The following is a 23146-nucleotide window of genomic DNA, read 5'->3' as shown; positions in this document are numbered from 1 at the left end:
GGGGGGCAGTGGCGGGGGAGGAGGGGGGGGGGCAGTGGCGGGGGAGGAGGGGGGGGGGCAGTGGCGGGGGAGGAGAGGGCGGCAGTGGCGGGGGAGGAGGGGGGGGGCAGTGGCGGGGGAGGAGGGGGGGGGCAGTGGCGGGGGAGGAGGGGGGGGGGCAGTGGCGGGCAGGAGAGGGCGGCAGTGGCGGGGGAGGAGGGGGGGGGCAGTGGCGGGGGAGGAGGGGGCGGCAGTGGCGGGGGAGGAGGGGGGGGCAGTGGCGGGGGAGGAGGGGGGGGGGGGCATCTCCGAAGCACCGCAGAGAACAAAAACTCCCGGCAAGAGCGAGAGCTCCGCCCCCCTGCCCCCAATGAGCTGACCACACGCGATCTGTTTAAGATGCTGTACAGAAGGAAGGTTAACTGGATGGAGATAAACTAGTGTTTGCTTGTTGGAGAAAGCACCAAGAATAGGCAGTGTGCATGTGTGGATCTGGAGGGTGCAGCGAAGGAGAGAAGACTCAGCGTGGGCGAGGATGCTCAAGTGCACGCTGCAGGGAAGCAGTGCTGTGGTGGCTGACAGCTGCTGTACCTGGGGCGGGGCTTGTGCTGGAGCTGGAGGAGGCGGAGCTTGTACAGGGGCAGGAGGAGGCGGAGCTTGTGGAGCTTGAGGGGTTTTGATCTCGAAAGACTCCTGTTTTGGTTTGGTGTTGTTCCTGAGATAAGCAATGGGAAACATCAAAAATCAGCGAGTGTTGATCATATTTCAGGATCTCAGATGTGTTCCTTCACAAGTGGGTGTGCGGGCTGATCCTACCTTGGCTCAGGTGCAGTTTGCTGTTGAGATGCGTGTGTGGTAGTGATGGTGGCAATTTTCTCAGCGTTGGTTAGCAGTGATGCATTGGAGGACTCTGAGCAGAGAAGGATGGAGTTACAAACCCACAGTGTTAGAGTGTGAGTGTGTGTGTGTGTGTGTGTGTGTGTGTGTGAGAGAGATGACAGGCAAATGTATTTATTATTTTTTTTTACAGGAAACACTCTTCTCCATTGTGTACTCTCCACTGTGGGACATGTCTACTGTGAGCACAAAGTTGTGTTGCTGGGGAGTCACACATTACAAAGCTATTACCAAAACATGCTGCTGTTAACACATTGGTGTGCCCCACGGCGTAACTACGCTCCGACCCCACTCTCACAGTCTAAACCTGCATGGGCAGAATAATTGCACATTTATCACACCAGGCAAATGCTGTCACCACGCCTGCTTTGGTTGGCTTAACGCACGGCACCGAACTCCTACAGCCCTGTGGAGGTCTCAGCGGCATGCTGGGAAGCCAGCTCCTGTCATCCCATCGTCTCTCATCGTCTCTGCGACGCCTGCAGCTTGGATAGCCTTGGCAATGCCGCTATAGCCACGCCTCCTCTCCGCCGTATAGCCATTCAGTGCGACAGCCCACCTTTGCCCCATTGGCTCAGTACTCGCCCATCACCTCCCAGTCCCCCCACTCCCAGTCCCCCTACTCCCAGTCCCCCTACTCCCAGTCCCCCTACTCCCAGTCCCCCCACTCCCAGTTCCCCCACTCCCAGTTCCCCCACTCCCAGTTCCCCCACTCCCAGTCCCCCTACTCCCAGTCCCCCCACTCCCAGTCCCCCTACTCCCAGTCCCCCCACTCCCAGTCCCCCTACTCCCAGTCCCCCCACTCCCAGTCCCCCTACTCCCAGTCCCCCCACTCCCAGTCCCCCCACTCCCAGTCCCCCTACTCCCAGTCCCCCCACTCCCAGTTCCCGTACTCCCAGTCCCCCCACTCCCAGTCCCCCCACTCCCAGTCCCCCCCACTCCCAGTCCCCCCCACTCCATCGTTTCTGCTCCAATGCCCAGAGCCGTGTGTGTGTTTATCTGTTTTCTCATCCTCTCAAACATTCCATGCACACAAGTGTCTCCCACAGTGTGTCTTGGGATAAATTATACAGGACATGGGGACAGACGGATAAGAAGTCTCTAGGGGAGCAGGACCTGACCCATGCTGGTCTCACGCCACCATACACGTGCCTTCCTCCTCTCGCCGTCTCTATGGAAACTACAGATCAGGACGTTCATCTTACTTAAAGCGGCACACAGCCAACAAGCAGTGACGGTGCAGTTGGCATTATACATTACAGCTGAGGACTGGACACACACACACACACGCGCGCACACGCACACACACTAAAATAACCTGCCTGAGCTCATGAGTGTCTTTTCACCGAACATGACCTCATCCATGACCTCTTCGCTGGGCAACAATGTCCAAGAATGACCCAATAATATCCCTCATCCCTCAGTTATCTTGCTCCACTCAGCCAATTAAAAACAGGACTCAAAACTGGGTGGCGGGATTGGGAGAGGGGTGTGGCCAAAGGTGCAAGGGTCTCACCATCTCCTGGAATGATTCGCAGGCTGACGGTGTTTCCCGCCTCCTTGATCAGGTTGACGATGTCAGAGTGGGACTTGTTGGTGATGGAGCAGCCGTTGACGGCCAGGATACGGTCGCCCACCCTCAGCTTCCCGCAGCGGTCTGCCGGGCTGCCCTCGATGATACGCCCTATTTTGTGAGGCATGGCCACACACGTGTTTCCGGCTGTTTTTTGGGCAAGTGTGGGTGCGGGCGGATATTTTTAAAGTGTGTTTTGGTAAAGAGGATTGGTTTTTTGTTTGGTGGGAGGAGTTAGGGCCAGAAGGATTGGAATGGGAGGCCGTAGAAGAGAGAGAGAGAGAAGAATGAGATGACAGAGAAAGGAGAAGGCAGAAGGGTTAACACAGCGAGCCACCCAGCCAAAGTCACCAATTACAGTATAATGTAGGATGATTCCACATAGTGCCCTGTTAACTCATCTTACACGGGGAGGGAGGGAGACAGAGAGTACGTGTGTAAAGGTGTGACAGAACATGATCAAGAGAGGATAGCAACAATGAGAGAGAGAGAGAGAGAGAGAGAGAGAGAGAGAGAGAGAGAGAGAGAGAGAGAGAGAGAGAGAGAGAGAGAGAGAGAGAGAGCGCAGATATTGCTCCAGCACCCTAACCCTTCTCAGGGAGGAAAGCATTAGTGAAGATGTCACTCAGAACAGACAGCCTGGCTATGGTCCATCCACACCTATCACCCCACACCCTGCATTTTGCCATGATCACATTTAGCTGATAGAGCTTTTATCAGCTTCTCTCTTTAAATTATTCATCCCACTTCTCAAAACTAAAGCACCCCCCCCCCCCCATCCCCATCCCGTCCTGCCCGTCTCACCACAGCAGTGTATTGTGGCCTCTTTGTGCCCGAGCGATGAATTATGAATAATACAGTGATATATGATGTTTGAATGAAAAATAGATTGTTTTTGTTTAGGTATGCTTTGAGACGTTTGTCTGAACACAGGCTGAACTGCGAGAGTAGCTATGCACAAAAGAATCCAAAGTTAATCTTTCACGCAAACACAATTATGGAAGAAAATATTCCTCATGTATTATGAATAAATCAGTTACTTTACAGCCCACAATACTGCATCAGCTATATTACTACATTACCGTACCGAAACAAAATTCACACATTATGTATGATAGCTATATCCAATGTTTGATGCAGTGGTTCCCAAAGTGGGGGGCGCGCCCCCTAGGTGGGGCACGGAGCTATTGCAGGGGGGGCGCAGAGCTTGGAAGTAAAACATGTGCACATGTGTCAATATGGGGGGGGGGGGCATAAATATTCTCATCTACTAAAGGAGGGCATGGCAGAAAAAGTTTGGGAACCACTGGTTTAATACATGGATTATATATTGCATGTAAAACAGCAAAGTTCTACATACTATAACTACTACATACACTGTCCACACCAATAAAGGTGCTGATCACCTAGTACTTCAGAGGGATAAAACTAAGTAAAAATGTGTAATAATAATAGTAATATTTATTATACACTGTGTACAGCAATACATGCAGTACACAGCTGTCCTTTGGCTGTGTGTAAACATAATGAACTGTGTACAAAAGACATCATCTGTGCTTTATCAGCACTGGCCTCCCCCAACACCTTTTCCCTGGTCACGCCTGGGAGAGACACCACACCCATGATGCCCAAACAGAGCCAGCAGACCCAGATGGACCAACCGCTGTCGGCAAACACCAAATACTAGAAGCAGGAGGCTCTCGATTCCCTCTCGCGTAATCCGAGTCGATCTGACCACCATGCGGGCATACGCAACAACTGGCGCCCACACCGATGCTCTATGTGTGTGCGTGCGCGACCCTGCGTGGAGGATTATGGGAAGTTGCTGCAGAGTGGAGGCGGGTCCCTGTTCTGGGGGGAAATAAAGGCTACGGCTGCAGACGGGCCCAGACAGAGACGTGCGTGTGCACACACCCAAAACCAGACCATGTTTGTAACGCTGCAAGAAAAGATCTCACTCAAAACAAAAGCCTCCTAAAATCCTGCAGCCCATCTGGCCCTGAGCAGCTCATGGTTACGGAGGAACTCATCCTCAACAGAAGAGGATCACCAGCAACGTTCAGTGGTGGCAGGAAGGTGATGGGGTTTATTTTAATGGTGTTTTATGTGGTACTCTAAGCTTAAGATGATATGCTGGGTGTAGAAGCGCCACTTTATCCACACTTAACACTTTATATTGAAACCCTTCCAGCAGTGAGTGAAGCATGGTAAAATTAGAGGTGTGGGGGACACAAACAGCATTTCTGAATGGATTAAGGTAAATAATATCTGAATGCAGACTGAAGGGTTGAAGTCAACAGCCCAAACTGGCCATAACATAACGCGCATCTCACCAAAAGTGGTCCCAGCGTCGGGCCTGGACACGGATGAGACGATGACGAAGCCGAAGCCTTCAGTCTCGCCACGGTGGATTTCCACGTCGTATGGTTGGATGGCGCTGGCTCCGGCCCCGCCCCCGGCCCCTCCCCCTGCCCCAGCTCCGCCCCCACCACTGCCGATGCCGCTGGTGGAGCCAGAGCCGGAGCTGACGGTGTTGAGTGAGTTCTGGCTGCCCTGTGGGGTGCGCTTGTCCTCGTTCAGGGAGGCGGCCTGCGTGCTGCTGTGGTGCGAGGAGGCCGGCGATGGAGGAACGTCACCGTCCACCTTCGTCACTGAGGAGGATGGGAGGTGAGATGGGAGAGGCGTTTAGGAATGACTGGAGAACACCGCTCAGACCGAGTCGAATCTAATGAATTACAGACAAATTTTACACCAGACCTTGAGTAACATTTCATGCAAGTTAACAATACTTAATGAAATCTGTACATCAGAGTTGTACACCCGCAACAGAATTAATATGACATTCACACACACACACACACACACACACACACACACACACACACACACACACACACACACACACACACACACACACAAAAACATGTTTTTTGCTTTCACGGTGGCATTTTGAGTGGTGGTGGTCTATAATCATGACTGAGGCTCCTGGGTTCCTACTGCTCTGACATTAATATTAAGTAGAGGAGGTTTGGGGAGGTGAGGGGGAGAGGGGTCTGGTGCCTCAACCCAAGAAACCACAACAATGCTGCAGAATGCACGGGGTGGTGCAGAAGCACAACAACCTTCCTGGAGATAAACACCCGGGTCTGGGTTCTGCGGCAGTCCTATAATAGCAGGCAGGGTCTGTGGGGAACGTGGCGCTGAAGCCTGAGCTCCATGACCCACTTTCCTTCAGACTCCGCCCACTGGAACTGTACCACGCCTCTGGCACCCACACCCCCTCGCTCCACCAGTGGGGTCGGGCCAACTGAAGGGGGCGTTGTCAGCTGGACAAAGGCGCAGGGTACCGATGTCAGTCCCAGAGGTCTGAGCAGCTCATTGGTCTATGGTCTAAACTCCAGTTATGGGGACTTCCTGTGTAGCTTCTTTGCTTGCCCTGGACCTCCAAGACGGACATGTCCCCTGCTGAAGGGACTGGTAATTTGTTCAGGTCTCGAACCAAGTATGTTGGACCAAGGAAACAGGAAACTGTGCAGGGGGAGGAGTCTCCAGGATGAAAAACCCCAGCACAGCCAGCAGGGTTCGCTCTAGAGCCCAGCTCCAGGTCACCTCAGCGTTACACCGTTAGACGGTAATCCTTCATCACCATGCACCAAGAAGTCCAATTTAAATTGAACTTGTCAGTACAGATGAGTAATTAGAGCATATTATGTATTATTCATAACTCTATCATGGGCAAAGAGCACTGGACTAGGAAGTTAACACAGAACTCTAACACACACACAGAGAGAGAGAGAGAGAGAGAGAGAGAGAGAGAGAGAGAGAGAGAGAGAGAGAGAGAGAGAGAGAGAGAGAGAGTGAGTGAGAGTGTGTTTGGAAACACACAAATCTGAAGCCTTGTCTGAACATATATTGCAGTCTAATTACTCATGCTTAATTAATTTCCCATGATTCAGGCAAGACAGCTGCTCAGACAGTATCAGTCAAGCAGCCAGTCGCCGCCCTAAATGGATGTATTCAGTCAGTTCGGCAGTGAAGCCAACAGCATCATATAGCGAGGTGTCCAAGTGTGGCTGCTGATTTTGGCCCAGGGTGACACTCACCTCTGTAACCGGTCTCACTGTGGCCCAGGGTGACACTCACGCCAGTCTCACTGTGGCCCAGGGTGACACTTACGCCAGTCTCACTGTGGCCCAGGGTGACACTCACCTCTGTAACCGGTCTTACCGTGGCCCAGGGTGACACTCACGCCAGTCTCACTGTGGCCCAGGGTGACACTCACCTCTGTAACCGTTCTCACTGTGGCCCAGGGTGACAATCACCTCTGTAACCGGTCTCACTGTGGCCCAGGGTGACACTCACCTCTGTAACCGGTCTCACTGTGGCCCAGGGTGACACTCACGCCGGTCTCACTGTGGCCCAGGGTGACACTCACCTCTGTAACCGGTCTCACCGTGGCCAAGGGTGACACTCACGCCGGTCTCACTGTGGCCCAGGGTGACACTCACCTCTATTACCGGTCTCACCGTGGCCCAGGGTGACACTCACGCCGGTCTCACTGTGGCCCAAGGTGACACTCACCTCTGTAACCGGTCTCACTGTGGCCCAGGGTGACACTCATGCCGGTCTCACTGTGGCCCAGGGTGACACTCATGCCGGTCTCACTGTGGCCCAGGGTGACTCACCTCTGTAACCTGTCTCACTGTGGCCCAGGGTGACACTCACCTCTGTAACCGGTCTCACTGTGGCCCAGGGTGACACTCACCTCTGTAACCGGTCTCACTGTGGCCCAGGGTGACACTCATGCCGGTCTCACTGTGGCCCAGGGTGACACTCACCTCTGTAACCGGTCTCACTGTGGCCCAGGGTGACACTCATGCCGGTCTCACTGTGGCCCAGGGTGACACTCACCTCTGTAACCGGTCTCACTGTGGCCCAGGGTGACACTCACGCCGGTCTCACTGTGGCCCAGGGTGACACTCACCTCTGTAACCGGTCTCACTGTGGCCCAGGGCGACACTCACCTCTGTAACCGGTCTCACTGTTGCCCAGGGCGACACTCACCTCCGTAGCCGGTCTTGCGCCGCACCGTCAGGTTGACGTGGCCCTGCTTGGCCGCCTGCTGCATCAGCTGCACCACCAGCTGGTGGGACTTCCCCACCACGGCCGTTCCGTCCACGCAGATCAGCTCATCCCCGGAGCGTAGACGCCCGTCCTCGTCCGCCGCACCATACTTCACGATGTGGCCTATGTAGATCTGCAGAGAGGAGGGGCGGAGTTGCGGCTCAAGAGTTGGAAATAAACAACACGCCCAATGAAACTAATTTGAGGCTCGGTGTGCGTTTGGCAAGTTTGCGATGAAAGTGTGAGTAGGAAACTGCACGAGCAGACGTTAGAGCTGCCAGCCTAGACTTCAGTGCTGGTTGTTTCTTACGCATTTAGAATTCTGGTACTGTACTGACGAGCGATGTGCGCTATGCAGACAGACCCTTCACAGGACGGCTGCGACTGAATCCCTTTGCCAGCCAAGCTGAGATGAAACCTCATGGGGGCCATTTTCTTTCTTTCTAGAAATGCAGTCCAAGTAACCGGCATGACAGCTTGAACAAGTTTGGAACAAAGTAGCAAAGTTTTTTTTGTGTGTGTGTTTTAACTGAGAACTTAAGTGAGCTGGGAGATGTGTTTCTATCAGAATGAGACAAGGCATGAGACATGAAAGCAACTTGTAGGTATACACAAAATTGAGCCCGCCCTTGCGAGCGTATGCACACTCGCGCACAGGGAACGTTTTTACTGAGAAACACGAATCCGCCAAACAGCGAGGTTCGTAAAGCGGCGTGCCTGTCGGACACGGAAATTGATGTCATGAACAAACAGCATAGGCTGAAAGTGATGCCTTCCAAACAAGTATACTCCGCTACATTCAGATAATCTTCCACACGCTTGCCGTTCTCCTTTAAAGCTGCGCGAGAGAGAAGGAACAGGCTTCAAAAGACTGATGACTCTCGCTCCTATAATTAGAATTTTTAATGGGCGACACAGTGGAAGCAGTCTCCCCTTCAAGCACCCTGAGAGGTTAAAACTCAGACTTGCTTTCATCACACCTAAAAATAAGTCCGCCTACATCAAACTTCGGTTGACGTGACCCTAAGCAGAAAATACGGTTAAAACACTGATAAGCCGAAAAGAGCTGAAGCTTAATAAAGAGATTCGGTTTTAAATCCCCATAGTGCCATATGCAGCCAGGGGGCGCTGATGCTCACAGCTGCTCATACAGAACTGAGGCAGTTTGCCGTGCGCTTCTGGAAGTATGTTAATGCTCTCATCAGTGATGGACGGCAGCGAGTCCAAAAAATGAAAGGTCAAGCCCGGCAGTCATTACAGTTGTGAATTTCTTGGCGCTGAAATCTCTTCAACACTGGAAGGAGCTACAGAACACAGGTGCTTCCAGTATCTATGAAATTCACCATTTTATCGCGTCCTGCTGCACTCTCTATTAGCAATGTGGAGTCCAGAATTGAAAGCTAAATGAAAGAGAAGACAAATGAACAAGAAAGAAAGAAGGAACGAACCCACAAATCTTTGCACTCACCGGCTCTCCCGGTTCATTCCCTCCGAGGATCCGGAAGCCGAAGCCGGTATCTTTCCTCCACAGGAAGATGTCCTGCTCTTGGTAGTCTGGAACTGAAAAAGAGAACAAAGTGGCAATCAGTTTGGCGGCATGACGCAGCGTTTCACGCTCCCGCCACCTGCATCCCCTCCAGATTCCCAGCCGCGGCGGGACGGACAACGTCTACGCTTTAGTAAGCGCACGTATGGCCGCAGCCAATCAGAACTGCACAGGTTCAGGTTGCAAATCATTCATAAAGCCTTTCATTGACTGTCGGGAAGATCGAGTCGATCTCAGCCAATACAGCCTACTAATGTCCTACAGGACAAAGGAACATCTGTGCAGAAGCACATGTGTGAGACAGTTAAACTTAGATTAACATTCAGTGAACTATCCGGCTTCACAAGGATACTGAATCACTTAGCTAAAGCACTTCAGGCACAATTACTGAAGCACTCAGTCCATGGAAGACGCTCGATAAACATGCCGTAAGTAAAGCGGTTTTGAGCTGCACTGTTCGATGGCGTGGAATAACACGGCAGACACATGTCTAGGAAAGCTCTGGAAAATGAGCCATTTTGCTGCTCCTTTCATGCGCTAAACCTGCTGGATGCCTCACGTCCTTATCCCAGACTTCACACTCCAGTGGAAAGACGGCATTAGCCATCGGCCTCACCGAGCCAGCCAAGCAGTGTCAACCTCGCCACACCTCCTGCCAATATACACACTAGAACACTACACCACCCCCCTCCCCGCACCTCTCTCCATATGTTACTGGAGGATTGGTAACTTACACGAGGCCCTTGTGTGCCACACTGCCAGATGTTCAATTACAAAATCAACGTCTGAAGCCAATTAGCAGCCATCAGTCATGGCCGTTTCTCTTCACTAGGATAACGCCCTTCTTATGATCCGCAGACATTTGTGCTCCGTGCTGAAACCAAACTTGACAAACACACTGAATGCCAAATAGCTCTCTGCTCACTACATGACCGCACCGCACATGGCATGAACTGGTGGTTTCTGCGGTGCTCTGTGTGCTTTTGGGATTCTGCTTCTGGACAGGCCTAAGGTCAGAGCAGAAATGATAAGCATCAAGTTTTAAATTCAGGTGAGGATTGAGCTACTGAAGCAGTCAGGTCAACAGACCAGCCAAATGGCAGCTAAGGAATAGTTAGCATTAGCATCAAGCAGCTATAAGCTACATGTGCGGAGCAGGGAATCCAGGGAATTGTTTGCCTGCTGATGTGTTTACTCTCAAGGACTCCTGTCCTAGTCTGCAATAAAACTGGTATGTGGGAACCGACTGTTCTGCATGCATTATAGGTATGGGGCCGTCGCTATTTATATGACGGTGAAAAAATCCAGCGATAATTGCACGGTTTCATATTTTAATCATTCTGATAATTTGTGTATGGTTAGCTTTTATTTTTAATAGATTACAATGGACGGAAGTGTCCTACTGCAAGACACCGTAACTGCCAACTTGATTATTTAAGTGAAATAACAGTAGTCTGATGTGTGGGCCTATACTGTTTTATTTAAATATACATATATTTTAAGGTATGATTATTATGTGTCTTAGGCATATTTAAATAATGTTTAGCATACTTAATACCAAAAACCATGATAATTTTGGCCACTGATAACAGTATTGTTTTTTATATCGTCCCATCCCTAGAGCAGTCATTCCTTCACTGCAAAGCCAAGTTGATGCAGCAGGACGCACTGTGTGGGGAGCAGGAGCATGAACAGCTTGGCCTGCAATCTGTCCACCCAATTGACAATTAGGCATGTGGCATCCTGCCCTCTCCACAGAACCAAGAGCCAGGTTCAATTCAACACGGTCAGTCGGGCGGCTTTAACAATAGAATCTTCAAAACCGAATCTGGACTGGTCACACCGACCGCATGATGGGGGACAGACCAGCAAATCCTGCCTCGCGCTAATTTGATTCGCTGAAAGAAAGGCGACTGACTTGAATTTGAATCCCTCCTCGCCGGTGTTCTTTTGTCGTTTGGCTCGCTTTCCCGATGATTAGTCGTCTGGGAATCGAGTCTGGACTTGACGTACACTAATCGGGTCCACTTTAGCAGTCTGGACAGAAATGCCCATTATGAAGCCAATCAGAGCCAGAGGCAGAGGCTTCTGAGGCATACGAAACGGCCATGCTGCAGACCAGAGCGGGCACGACTGATTCCCCCAGATCATTCCATCTCCATTAGGCAGCCAGAACGAGTCTCCAAATGGCCCATTAGTGCATGCTCCTGCTTCCAGCCTGCATTCACTTAAGCCTCAGTCACTTAATGACACTTCTGTGTGCTTAAGTTGAACTTAAGAAATACCCATTCAAGGGAGCACAAACTGGGGGGATGCACCTGTGCCAGGTTCCAAAAACACGGGTCGATCAGAACCAGAATCGGTATGCTGACAACTCCATGCTGATTCCATTCAGTACAAGATGAACATGCTGACACCATTCAGTGCCAGATGAACAAACTGACGCCATTCGGCGTCATGAGGGGTGAGGAGCACCACGGTCTCCTCTGAGTGGCTGACGTCATGTGTCTCCCTATAGTGTGTCCTACACAAAGCCAACAAAAGCCATACGAAGGTCATTTCAAAAGAAACTTCTCTCTGTTCATTTTCATCTCACATGTACATTTCTACAACTGTGCCCCCCCCCCCCAACCCACCACTACTGGTATCTAAGGGCAACTCTGCTTGTCCCAGTCCACCTTTGGTTTAAGGAGTTCTGTAATGAAAGAGGTCTGAACAGGAGGTCAAGACGTGCCGCAGGCCCTGCTAGTCTCTGGACCCTCTTTTCCCCCCGACAATAGTTGACAGATATTCCTACAAATTAACCTGCTTGTCCGCCCGTGTCTGCGCCACCCCGACATAAAAGAAACGTGGGATTTCACTGTCTTTATGCCGCCGTCAATTAGACAGGCGTTTGTCAGAGGACAGCGTTTCTTTAAGGGGCACCGACACGTGAAAGAATGCTGATGGCGGGAAAGAATGTAATTGGTCAGAAGAGCTATGAGGCGCCAGTCGATTTCTCGTGTCTTTGTTCCAGTGAGCTGAAGCCCGGAGAAGATGGCGAATTGGCCTAATTATAAGTAGACAAAGTTTGGACAGCAAAGCACTACAATATAATGGTCCCAGACAACACAACACACGAGTAGCTTCTCAGAGAAATAATGGCTTTCACAAGCATTTGGTTGTCGTGTCCTCTCATTATGGTGAAGTTTGCAGCTGGAGTTGTAGTGCTGTGTGAGCATCACCACCGTTTTGGCAAACTGAAATTTTGTAATGACATTAAAACAACTTTTATAAACAACTTTGCTTTGGTCTCGGGTCTCCAACTTCTCAAAGGAAAGTGAAGCTTAACGAAACATCTCCCCATCATACTTTAAATAGAAAAACAAACTGTGTTAAACTGCCTTAAAATGCACAGAGGACAATGCACACTGCTTAAAATAGGCCCAAAATCAATACAACCTATAAAATACTGTGCAAGCTAATCTCAGCAAATGAAGAAAAAACAAACTCACAAACCCTCCACCAAGGCCAGTGATAATGGGTTAGAAAGTACTGACGTCAGGGAGAGGTCTGCAGTGACTAGCTTGAACAGATGCCCTAAACAGCCGCATCACTGCCTCTCCTCTGGTTAGCCGTTAGCTGCCCCGCACAACCCCGCCTGCACACCCAGCCGACCAGCTGCCCAAGCACCCTCCACCAGAATCCCATATTACTTACGCCTACTTTCATACATGCTCCTGGACTGGGCCCAGATTTTGAAGGGGTCCGGTTTCTTGGCGAGGGTGCCGTCCGCCGGCGGGTCCTGCAGAGGCAGGCCGGGCAGCGGCTGGGCCGGAGGGGGCGGGGCGGCCGTCTCGGTGGGCGGGACCTGGGAGGCGTGGAGGGGCGAGTCCGTGGGGGCGCTGCGGTGGCTGGAGACGCTCTGCTGGGAGCTTCCCTGGCTGTCTTTTCTCTCCAGCTGCTGCTGCTGCTGTGTGTGGTGGGAGGGAAAAAAGAAACAAAACAGTAACACCATCACTCAATCCAGTCTACTGCAGTCAGGAGAGGACCCAGCTTTCCTTAGTATCGTTACTGCCAGCAGTGAGCAGCCAATGGCCTGATCCGATTCCCACAAGCCCCTCCCACCTCAGCCATCACTTCCTACTGAAGCTTCTAAAACTCTTCTCTCAGATGTTAACCACCCCAGCTGGATAGCTGTTCACAGCCTTCGTTTCAGAGATACAGAAGAAAAATCTAATTTCAAGAGTTTCTTTTCTAATCAAGAGCATCTACTGCCAGGAATTCTCTGTGAGCGGGGAAAGCACAGTTAAACTGGATTCTCTTTCTGTGGGGTTTGGTGATCAAGTCGTCAGAGCAGACGGGAGGTGGGACTCCGAGAAACACACACACAGTATTCATCCCGTCTTGATCAACAGAAGGAAGAATTCATCAGTAGACTGGGGACCTCTAATCCCCGAGATCACTCTTGTTGTTACAGCAAAGGCAGTGCCTGTAACAGGCAGAATTCCACAGAGAACACATTTTAATGAGACACTGATAACACAGTACGCGGAACCCTGGAGTGCAGCGTGATACAGACCAAAGACGCTTACTTCCCTTCTGACTAGTCACATGACTTCTTAAAGGACTTAAGGAATGGGAGGGAAAAAATGTTAATTCTGCCCAGAAACAGAGAGATACTAGCAGAGGTAACAGAGGGGATTGTTTTCTGTACACTAGCCCTTCCCCAAACCATGATCTTAACTAACCACACCCTGTGCCTAACAGACGCCTGCCCCCAAACCTCACCCAACCAATCACATCTGGTGGGTGAGACTCAGATCGCCACAGCTGTCGTCTGAAATCATTCCTTACACGTACATGATGTCTGCAATAAAGACGTACACCCAGCACAGGATTCACTTTTCGCCAACAGTTCCACGGGTCCCTAACATTCTCTTGATTTGCATAACCAACATACGCATGCACACACACACATACATACATACATACATACATACGCATGTGCGTTAAGCTAATAAGGTGAGTGATGACAGGATGACACACATTAACTTATCTGTTGAGTATGTCATTGTTGTGTTTACAGGACTTCATTTACAGCAGATACTGCATAAAGTCAACGGAGATCCAAACAAGATTTAAGCGCCCAATTTACAGGCCTCATACAGATGGGGCTCCTGTTGTCGATTTAACATAAACCAGTTTATTTTTACAACTGTTTTTCATTGGTTATAAAGTTTTATAGCTTTCTATATTACACAATGGCTAGGGGGTCCAAAAAGCCTGGTTATTAAATACCTGACATAATTGCAATAACAAAACACTCCTTCAGGGGGCACCCTGGAGCCCTTCCTGCAGGTCTTTAGGGACATCTGAAACACTGGTAGAACGATAAAAACAAAGCTGCCTCCCAGGCACCAGAGCCCATCAGCCGATCCAGCAGCGGCATCCAGAGCGCTCGGATTACCCCCCCCCCCCCCCCCCCCCCCCCCCCCCGACTCTCACGGAGCCCTGGCCGGGTCCCAGCACCACACGCGGTGCGAGGAGCACACGCCACACACACGCCACACACACACACACACACACACGAGCAAAACAGCGGGCAGAGAAGGCAGGAGAGATGGCAGAGACGGATGGGGGTGGGCTAGAGAGAGATAGAGATAGAGAGAGAGAGCGAGAGAGAGAAACAGAAAGAAGTATAGAACAACAAAGCAAATGTAAAACAAAGGAGCACTCACCAGTTTAGGGCTTTTCTTGGCTGGTGCCACCCCTGGTGGAACAAAACAGCAAAAGAGGTAAATGTTAATCGGGAGTCTCACCTTCCTCACAGACAAAAACACGGCAGCGATCCAAAAACCGCCAGCCAGATTCCGATCGGAGCGGCGAGCACAGCATCAGCAACGCCCCCCCCCCCCCCCCCCCCCCCACCCCTCATCTCCCTCCTCCCTCTCTAGTGCAAAATGAACGAATGGAGCCCGGCGCATTCAGTGCTCCAAACTCCGGCGAATGGCGTGGTGAGCAGCCCAGCCCGGGAGCCAGCCAAACGCATGTGCGCAAAGACAGTGACACTGATCGACGGTGTGTGTGTGTGTGTGTGTGTGTGTGTGTGTGTGTGTGCGCACGAATCCGAGCGGCATCGGAGGAGTGAGTGGCCGTTACCCATAGAGAAGGAATCTAAGACGCTAAACATCAGATTATAGGCGAGGGACAGCTCTCCCCTGACTGAGACCATGTTTCGGTGTGCCAGCCCGACGCGTCTTCTCTGCCGTGGTCTCCTGAATCTACAGGCGCTCCTCGCTCCCGTTTCTCTCCTGACCCCCCCACCCACTCTCTCCACCCTCCCCCTGCGTGCTACACTGTGCATCACTAACCCCCCCAACCCCATTTTCTCCCATTCTCCAACATCAACTCCTCCCCCATTTCCAGTGCGTCCTCTCTCTCGGGACGACACGGACGTGCGTCCCCCCCCCCTTCTCACTCTCTCCATATGCTGGATGCGGAGGCAGGCGGACATCAATGATGCATCAGTGATGCGTTCATACATAAACAGTGACCCATGCTGGTGAAGGCAGTGATGAGGAGTGTGGAAGCTGTAATATGAGAAGAGGGAGCAGAGATGAACCTGCTTTATTGATATCTTAGTTCTGGACCATCGACCAGAACAGGTATACGTGCCTCCACTCACAGATCAAAGTGTGTGTGTGTGTGTGTGTAGGACTGCATGCTGTGGCATTCTGATCCTGACCTGGAAAGCAAGAAACTGGCTTGTGTGAGAATGTTTCTGGTGATAGAGTAAGCTGGAAACACATACACACACACACACACACACACACACACACGCGCGTGCACGCACACACACACACACACACACACACACACACACACACACACACACATGTCTCCATTCCATATTCACATGCTCATAGTGGTGTGGTCTTGCTGTATTTCATTCATTTTCTAGTCCTTTCCCACTCCGTCCACCCCTCACTTCTCCACATTTTTGTAACAAGACAAAACAGTTTTCTCTCTCTCTCTCTCTCTCTCTCTCTCTCGTTCTCTCTCTCTCTCTCTCTCACACACAAACACAAAAACACAAACTTATGTAGAGAGTCACTTCTACTGCATGTGCCTTTGTGTCCTGCTCTTACAGTGGAGGTGCTTGTTTATGAGACAATACGTATCACTGCTCAGCGTCAACACCACCACTGTAGCAGTACAAACACGTGGAGGTCCCATATGATTTTACATCATTTTGATCGAATCAGTTTTTGTGAACTGTTCACTTTGGCTTAGAAACACAAATGTAATTAACTACACAACAGACTGCAAAGCGGTATATGTATATAAATACATAAAACACCACCCCTCTCTCCTAGTAGGCAGGCTGGAACAGATCTCTGCTCATGCTGCGTCCGTACGCAAGGGCACCTCTGATCACCCTCATCAGGCTCAGCAGAAACTAAACGAGTGTTAAATGAGGAGAGATGATGAGGCTGTGTGTGTGTGTGTGCGCGGAGAGGGACAGGTTATGATGGTCACACCCGTTCGGCCATGATGTGCAGAAGCATCCAGACTGTTTCCTGGGCAACAGACAAAGAATGACCACATGGACAGTGCACGCTCACGCACGCGTGGACAGATGCATGCATGCGCACACACACACACACACACACACACACACACACACACACACACATGTGGAGAAAACAGCCCTGTAGCTGTACCCCAGAGCGTGTACTGTGCTCACTGTTCATGTGGGAGGCTAGTGGCTACGGTGGGGTAGGTTAGTTTCTTTCTCTTGTTTGTAGTATTGTTTTGTTGTATAGGTGTTAGGAAAGGAGGCGGGCCTCCTTGTTTGTTAGGTTAGGGGTTTGTTTTTTATTTCTTTCATTGCTTTGATGCCACCTGTGACCCACCGTAGTCAGACATGTGTATGTGGTATGTGTACGGTAAATGGGCATTGCCATTTAAGCCCGTTTTGAGATATTATGACTTTTGTCTAGACTTTTGTCTATGTACATCTGTTTTGTGTGTTGGCTCTCTGGACCAGTAAAATATCCAGTCGCTATCAGCTTGACTCCATACCGTGTATTTATCTTATTCCACCCTACACCCAGTGACAACCCTGTGCACCCGTAGAGAGGGGGACGTAACAACAAAAAGAGGCCATAAGCACTAACAGAGCAAGAGGAAGCATTAAGACAGAGACCTGTGTGAATCAAGTCAGATGAACAGCAAACCAACCACACACACACACACACACACACACGCGCGCGCACACAAACACACACGCGCGCACACAAACACACACGCACACACACAAACACACACGCACACACACACACACACACACACACACACACACACACACACACACACACACACACACACACACACACAGGTGGCAATGACAGGGCAAGCTTCTCAAACAAAGTCACCAGCTCATGACAGACTTATTACATATTTCTTCTGATAAATGTGATGTGTGTGTGTGTGTGTGTGTGTGTGTGTGTGTGTGTGTGTGTGTGTGTGTATCCCCTATCTCTTCCCTCATGATCACAGAAAGCTCCATGGACAAATGCAGGCAGACCACCGCCTACAAAACGAGTTGTGATACAGCTCCTCCCCTCGGACCAAGAGGTGGAGATGCCGGCTGGCACGCACCTCATCATCATCATCATCATCATCATCGAAACCATTCCCGCCAACATTCCCTTCATAACAGATCATCCAACAGCGCGAGGCCCCCGGGGCACGTTCCCCTGGCATCCACATTTATTCCTTCAGCGCTTTTCTGGGAAACAATGTCGACCATTAGTGCGTTGTGCAGAGTCAGCAAAAACCTCAGCGTTGAGCGTGCGGAAGCCGGAGCTCATATCATGTCTTTCAAAACAATGATTTTGTTCCTTTTGTCCGAGCGATTCAGTCATCCTTCACCGGGGAGGGGCAAAGAGCGTACGCCAACACAGTGTTGGTGGTGCAGCATTAAGTTTGAGCCTGTTTGTTCCCTCAACACAGATCTGAACAAATCTCTGTTACTCATAAATATCAAAAGGCCAAAATTAACTACATAAACTTTTAACATTTTAAAATAAATATAGTGTATTTATTAAAAGACATTTAAAATAAGAAACTATTATGATGTTGTTCCTTTGTTTACAACGAACTTGCCTCACATTTCAAATCACATCAACATCAAACAGGAATCTGGATAAGTCAAGCAAACGAGGTTCGAAAAGGTTCAGAATTGTTAAAGAGATATACATACTGTGCAGTGTTAATTTAGCAGGGTCTACAGTCTTTCAGGATCGCGGTCAGTAACTGGGCACCCCTCATACCCCAGCTGTACTGAAAGCACCGATACACTTGGCATAATGACGCACTAGTCAGGGGTCAACGGCTCATTCTAGTTTTGATACCAGCATGCTACTCTGAGCATTTCTGCATTCAGCTCTCACACAATGGCTTTAGAAGGAATGCGTGCACATGCCCACATTTCACTCACTCTATTCGACATTTTCTTTTACCATCTCTCATCATCTCTCTCCATCCCTTTCTCCACTCGTCTTTCTCAACCTCTTCATCTCTCCAACTCTCTCCATCTCTTTCCACCCACTCATTCTCCATCTGCTCTCCCAGTCGCCCCTCTGCCTCCACCACTTTTTCTCTCCCTCCCTCTCTCTAATTGGCATGGGCCCGGTGCAGGTGAGAGATAAGGATGTGGCTGGCCGCCGTCTGATGTGTGAGGTGGAGCTCACAGAAGCTCCACGGAGGGACGGCAGGTCCAACAGCTGATTCCTCATAAGAGAAGCCCATCGGTGCAGAGGAGCGCTGCCCCCACACCCGTGGCCCCCACACCCATGCTCACACCACGCTGCCTCACAGACGTCTCTCTGTCCCACTCGTAGGGGAGCGGCCGGAAGCAGCCTGGGAAGGCGTGGGTGTGGCCGGCACTGTACCCGTGACACACTGCCTGCTGGAGACCAATTAAAGCTTAAATTTCATTACTGAAGCCGTTGATGAGAAGGGAATGCACCCTTTAAAGGTAAAATGAGACAAGCTGCTGGGATGGAGGGAAGGTGAATTTGTGGTAGTGCCGAGACAAACAGCACATCAATCATCTGGGGCCAGCATGAGATGGAGGAGAGGGACAGATTGCCACAATACACCCGTTTAATTGTTTCGTCAAAATGGTTAGAAAACACACACACACGCACACACGCACACTCAATCTGTCCCACACAGAGAAAGGCTTGCTAGAACAACAAAGCCTCAAGTCAGTGTAGGAGGAGTTGGGTGTGTGTGATCCAGATATGGGCGAGTCACCAGCCTGGCTCACATGGTCAGCTGCCTTCCTGTGCGATTATCCGAGTGAGTGACTCTCAGACGAAGCCTTCTAATTGGACGCCTTGCAACAGCCTTGCATTTTACACACACTAATGCGTGTTTGCGTGTGCGCAGTTGCCCTGCTGATTCACACAGAGAGCGTGTAATTAAGGATAAGGTGAGAGAGTAATTACAATACTCTGGGCAGATCCTCCCGATAGGAGGTCCACAGACTCTGCCAAATCCCAGCAATTCTCATGTACTACTGACCTGAGATCAGCCTTTACACCTGCCCTTCACCCCAATGTAACGGACACACGGGTAATGCAAATGCACCTCATCTAAGGTGAGCCTTCATCTAAACCGGCCTCTGATAATCTGATTATCTTTCATGACACGTGCGCGAAACTCGAAACTCATATTCCCATATCAGCATGCCAATATAACCAAACTCAGAATCAGGATAGATGTGTACAAAACAGATATCAATGATCTAAGACCAGGATAAACATGGACCCAACGCCTCAGAACAGAACCACCACCTTTAGAGCTCAGAGCTGCTATTAAACATCTCCTTGGCCATATTTTAAGCGTTAGCTTGCAAAAGCGCCACTTGCTATGGAAGCATCTAATCTCCGCCCTTCCTACACAGGGCCATAAAACACGCACAATTCACTTGGGTTCGCTTTTACAAGCTTTGATTGTCGAAAATGACTAATTGGTCCATTTAATCAAAATGCCAAAATTGTGGCCTTGGCGATTGCCAAGCCAGCGTGGCAATTTCCTGTTCCCGGTGTAAAGGCTTAGACTAAAAGGGCAGATAAGAGGCCTTTCATTTCATCCCGACATAATTCCACACAGCCCCCCGTGCCTGCACCGCCCAATCACAGTGCTAAAAATGCTAATTCGCCATGCCTCGGAGAGCTGTACCGACGGCCTTGGGTTTCTCGAGTGAATAAGCCGGCGATTCAGCCGCGCTCTCTCGCTTCCTTTCAGACGCTCTGGTGAAAGAGGCCGAAAGCTCCTGCAGTGCCTCGCCGCACGCCGCCATTCACGCGCTAAATAATGCATTTCACGCCAGAGCGTGCGCTCTCCGCACAGCCCCACAGGCACGTGCACACGCTCGCTGCGTTCGCCATCAGTAACGGCTAAAGGCTGCCTCCTTGTGCCCTACAGGCCGGGGGTTTTCTCCCACTCGAAGCCATGCTGAACCGCCCCATGCAATTTCCTTCCATTTCCTCTGTGACTCATGCAAGGCCACGCCTGCTAGGCCAGAGAAGCCCCGAAGGCTGGCGAGGTTCTGCTAACCTCCTCCGGCACCATGAATGCCCGAAGAACCCGTAATGCTGCTGCAGAAGCCTGCAAGACTCACCTCTTTGGACCAACATGGTGACCTCGCTGCCTTTGGGGCACTTGCTGAGCATATCCACCACCTGGTTGTGCGTCAGGTTCTGCACATTTCTCTTGTTCACCTCCACGATAATGTCGCCCTCCCGCAGCCCTCGGCATCGTGGGTAGTCCACGATCTGCTTGACCCTCTGGCCCCCTCCTGACGGGCTGTCCGCTATGGTGAAGCCAAAGCCCTTGTCACCCTTCTCCATGTGCACCGTGATCAGCTCGGGCTGCGTGGCGATGGATGACGCCAGGGTCACCACGTCGCTGGGGTAGCGTTCATGAGAGCCGTCGGAAGACACCTCATCGGCGGGGCTACGGGGTCGCGTTGGGTCGGAGGCTCCGTTCAGGCTCCCCACTCCCACACCCATCGTCTGGCTCCCGTGACTGGACGGGGAGTCGTAGCTCTCCTGTCCATTGACGATGATGGGTTCCTTGTCCAGAATAGCCACAGAGGTCACTAGGCTGGTGTTGGGGTCATCGGGGTCAAAGGGCAGAGGGTAGCCCCTGCAAAGCTCCAGGTCCACCACAGAACCAAAGGGGATGGACTGAAAGATCTTGACAACCTGGGCATGTGTGTAACCCAATACACAAGTTTCATTTACACTGACGATAACGTCACCTAAGGGTGGAGACAGAGTAGTCACACACACACACACACACACACGCACACACACGCACACACACGCACACACACGCACACACACACACACACACACACACAAAAGCTCTTTAGTACTAGAACAAAAACAATTTGCTCTTTATTTTTAGGCCAATTTATACATTATTTTGTTATACAGCAAGCAAAGCAATGTCTCATTTACAGAAGGATACTGTTAAAAGAAAATGGAACAATTATAAAATTATATCCTTAAAGAAAGCCTTAAAACGTGTGTTAGCCAATATGCCGCTGTTCTTGAGCGGCATTTCAGCTCATGGAGGCACCATCACCTGTCTGGGCCCCCACGTGGCCCCCTCTTATGTGCTTACCTGTCTCCATCTTGCCGTCCAGGGCAGCGGGCCCATCCAGCACCAGGCTCTTGATCTGGAGGAACTCGTCGGGTTCGTCGCCGCCCACAACCGTGAAGCCAAACCCTCGACTGCTCTTCGTGAGCGTGGTGTTGATGAAGGTCCCCTTTAGCTCAGACGGGTCGCGAGTGAAGAACGGCTTCCCGCCTGCAGGTGTGTGTGTGTGTGTGTGTGTGTGAGAGTGAGAGTGAGAGTGAGAGAGAGAGAGAGAGAGAGACTGTCATTCACACAGACATTTAAAAAAATCTATTCATTATTTCATTAATTTTAAAAGCTTTATATGACTAGCTGAGCCCAACTAATGCCTTGTATCAGTTACAATCTCTTATCTTTCGATGGCTCTGTTAAACCTTCAGAGGAAACTACTAAATACTGGCCATGTGAAAGAGCTGATAGCCTTCAGAAAAAGTCCTGCTTGGTGTTTTGTGAGATGGCCGTTATCCCATTATATGAGTCTGTGAGCGATAAATGTGAAATATTCATGAACTTTCTAATAAAGATAAATAGGAGGCCTTTCAAAGCACACAAGGGAGCATAAAGATAAGTGAGCAAGAGAGAATTTTGTGTGTGTGTGTGTGAGAGAGAGAGAGGTAGAGAATGAGAGAGACAGAGAGAGAAACAAAGAGAAACAATGAAGATTAGAGCTAGATGTCCCTGAACTACTGGTCTCTAGCTCTGGCCTCATGATAAACTTTAACCACCAAAGTGTAAGCGTGTGTGTGTGTGTGTGTGTGTGTGTTATCTGTTCAGTGTTTAGTGATGCAGCCTGAGAGGTGAGGAGGAGTCCCATACGTTTAGCTCCCAGTGGAGGCAGTGGAGGGGCGGAGCCTGGCTCCCTGTAGGTCTCCTGCTGATTGGCGGCATAGCTGGCTATTGGAACTCCTGGTGAATGATCCTCTACCCAATCTGAAAGAGCGAGGAGAATGCTGCTTAGCTGCATCCATCGCCCCGCAGCTGCACCCGTGTCCCAAGGCAAGCGGTGCAACCAAAGTGCAACTGCCAGAGATGGAGCCAAGATGGCAGAGAGGAAATACCATTCCTGCTGCCCTCCTAATCTGAGCCTGTATGGTACAGTAAGTGCATATCCTGTTGTGCGACCTCAGCATTACTGCGATCAATAGCAGAATAAAATATCCCAATCTGCGACAAAGCTAAAGAGAGAGTGAGACGAGAGGGCGAAGAAAAGGAGCAGTGCGGGGTAATCAAGCCGAGGCAAGTCCCGCGAGGCCCAGCCTGCATTTATAGCAGGGCTTTGCAGGACATGGTAAATATGGAACAGGGCAGCAACAAGTCAGCTA

General features: G+C 50.7%; 1 protein-coding gene across 12 annotated transcripts in view; it reads right to left on the bottom strand.

Moving 5' to 3' along the window:
• Positions 1 to 23146, bottom strand: part of magi1b (membrane associated guanylate kinase, WW and PDZ domain containing 1b) — a 96445-nt gene that overhangs the window by 7109 nt on the left and 66190 nt on the right. For 5 of the 12 annotated variants that reach the window (XM_076989157.1, XM_076989156.1, XM_076989162.1 and 2 more), the window contains 11 exons: positions 22641 to 22754; positions 21810 to 21995; positions 20800 to 21441; positions 14840 to 14871; positions 12819 to 13074; positions 9042 to 9133; positions 7514 to 7706; positions 4783 to 5100; positions 2393 to 2596; positions 796 to 889; positions 571 to 694 (listed from right to left, as the gene is read on the bottom strand). In XM_076989157.1, coding sequence (XP_076845272.1) covers positions 571 to 694; positions 796 to 889; positions 2393 to 2596; positions 4783 to 5100; positions 7514 to 7706; positions 9042 to 9133; positions 12819 to 13074; positions 14840 to 14871; positions 20800 to 21441; positions 21810 to 21995; positions 22641 to 22754 — 2255 coding nt within the window. The remainder of the gene's footprint in view (positions 1 to 570; positions 695 to 795; positions 890 to 2392; positions 2597 to 4782; positions 5101 to 7513; positions 7707 to 9041; positions 9134 to 12818; positions 13075 to 14839; positions 14872 to 20799; positions 21442 to 21809; positions 21996 to 22640; positions 22755 to 23146) is intronic. The other 7 variants (XM_076989163.1, XM_076989168.1, XM_076989164.1 and 4 more) reach the window with 5 other exon arrangements.

Source organism: Brachyhypopomus gauderio, unplaced genomic scaffold, assembly GCF_052324685.1.
Source record: "Brachyhypopomus gauderio isolate BG-103 unplaced genomic scaffold, BGAUD_0.2 sc66, whole genome shotgun sequence".
NCBI classification, from domain to species: Eukaryota; Metazoa; Chordata; class Actinopteri; order Gymnotiformes; family Hypopomidae; genus Brachyhypopomus; species Brachyhypopomus gauderio.
The sequence above is the reverse complement of the archived record's forward strand: the minus strand, read 5'-3'. Positions and strand labels throughout refer to the sequence as shown.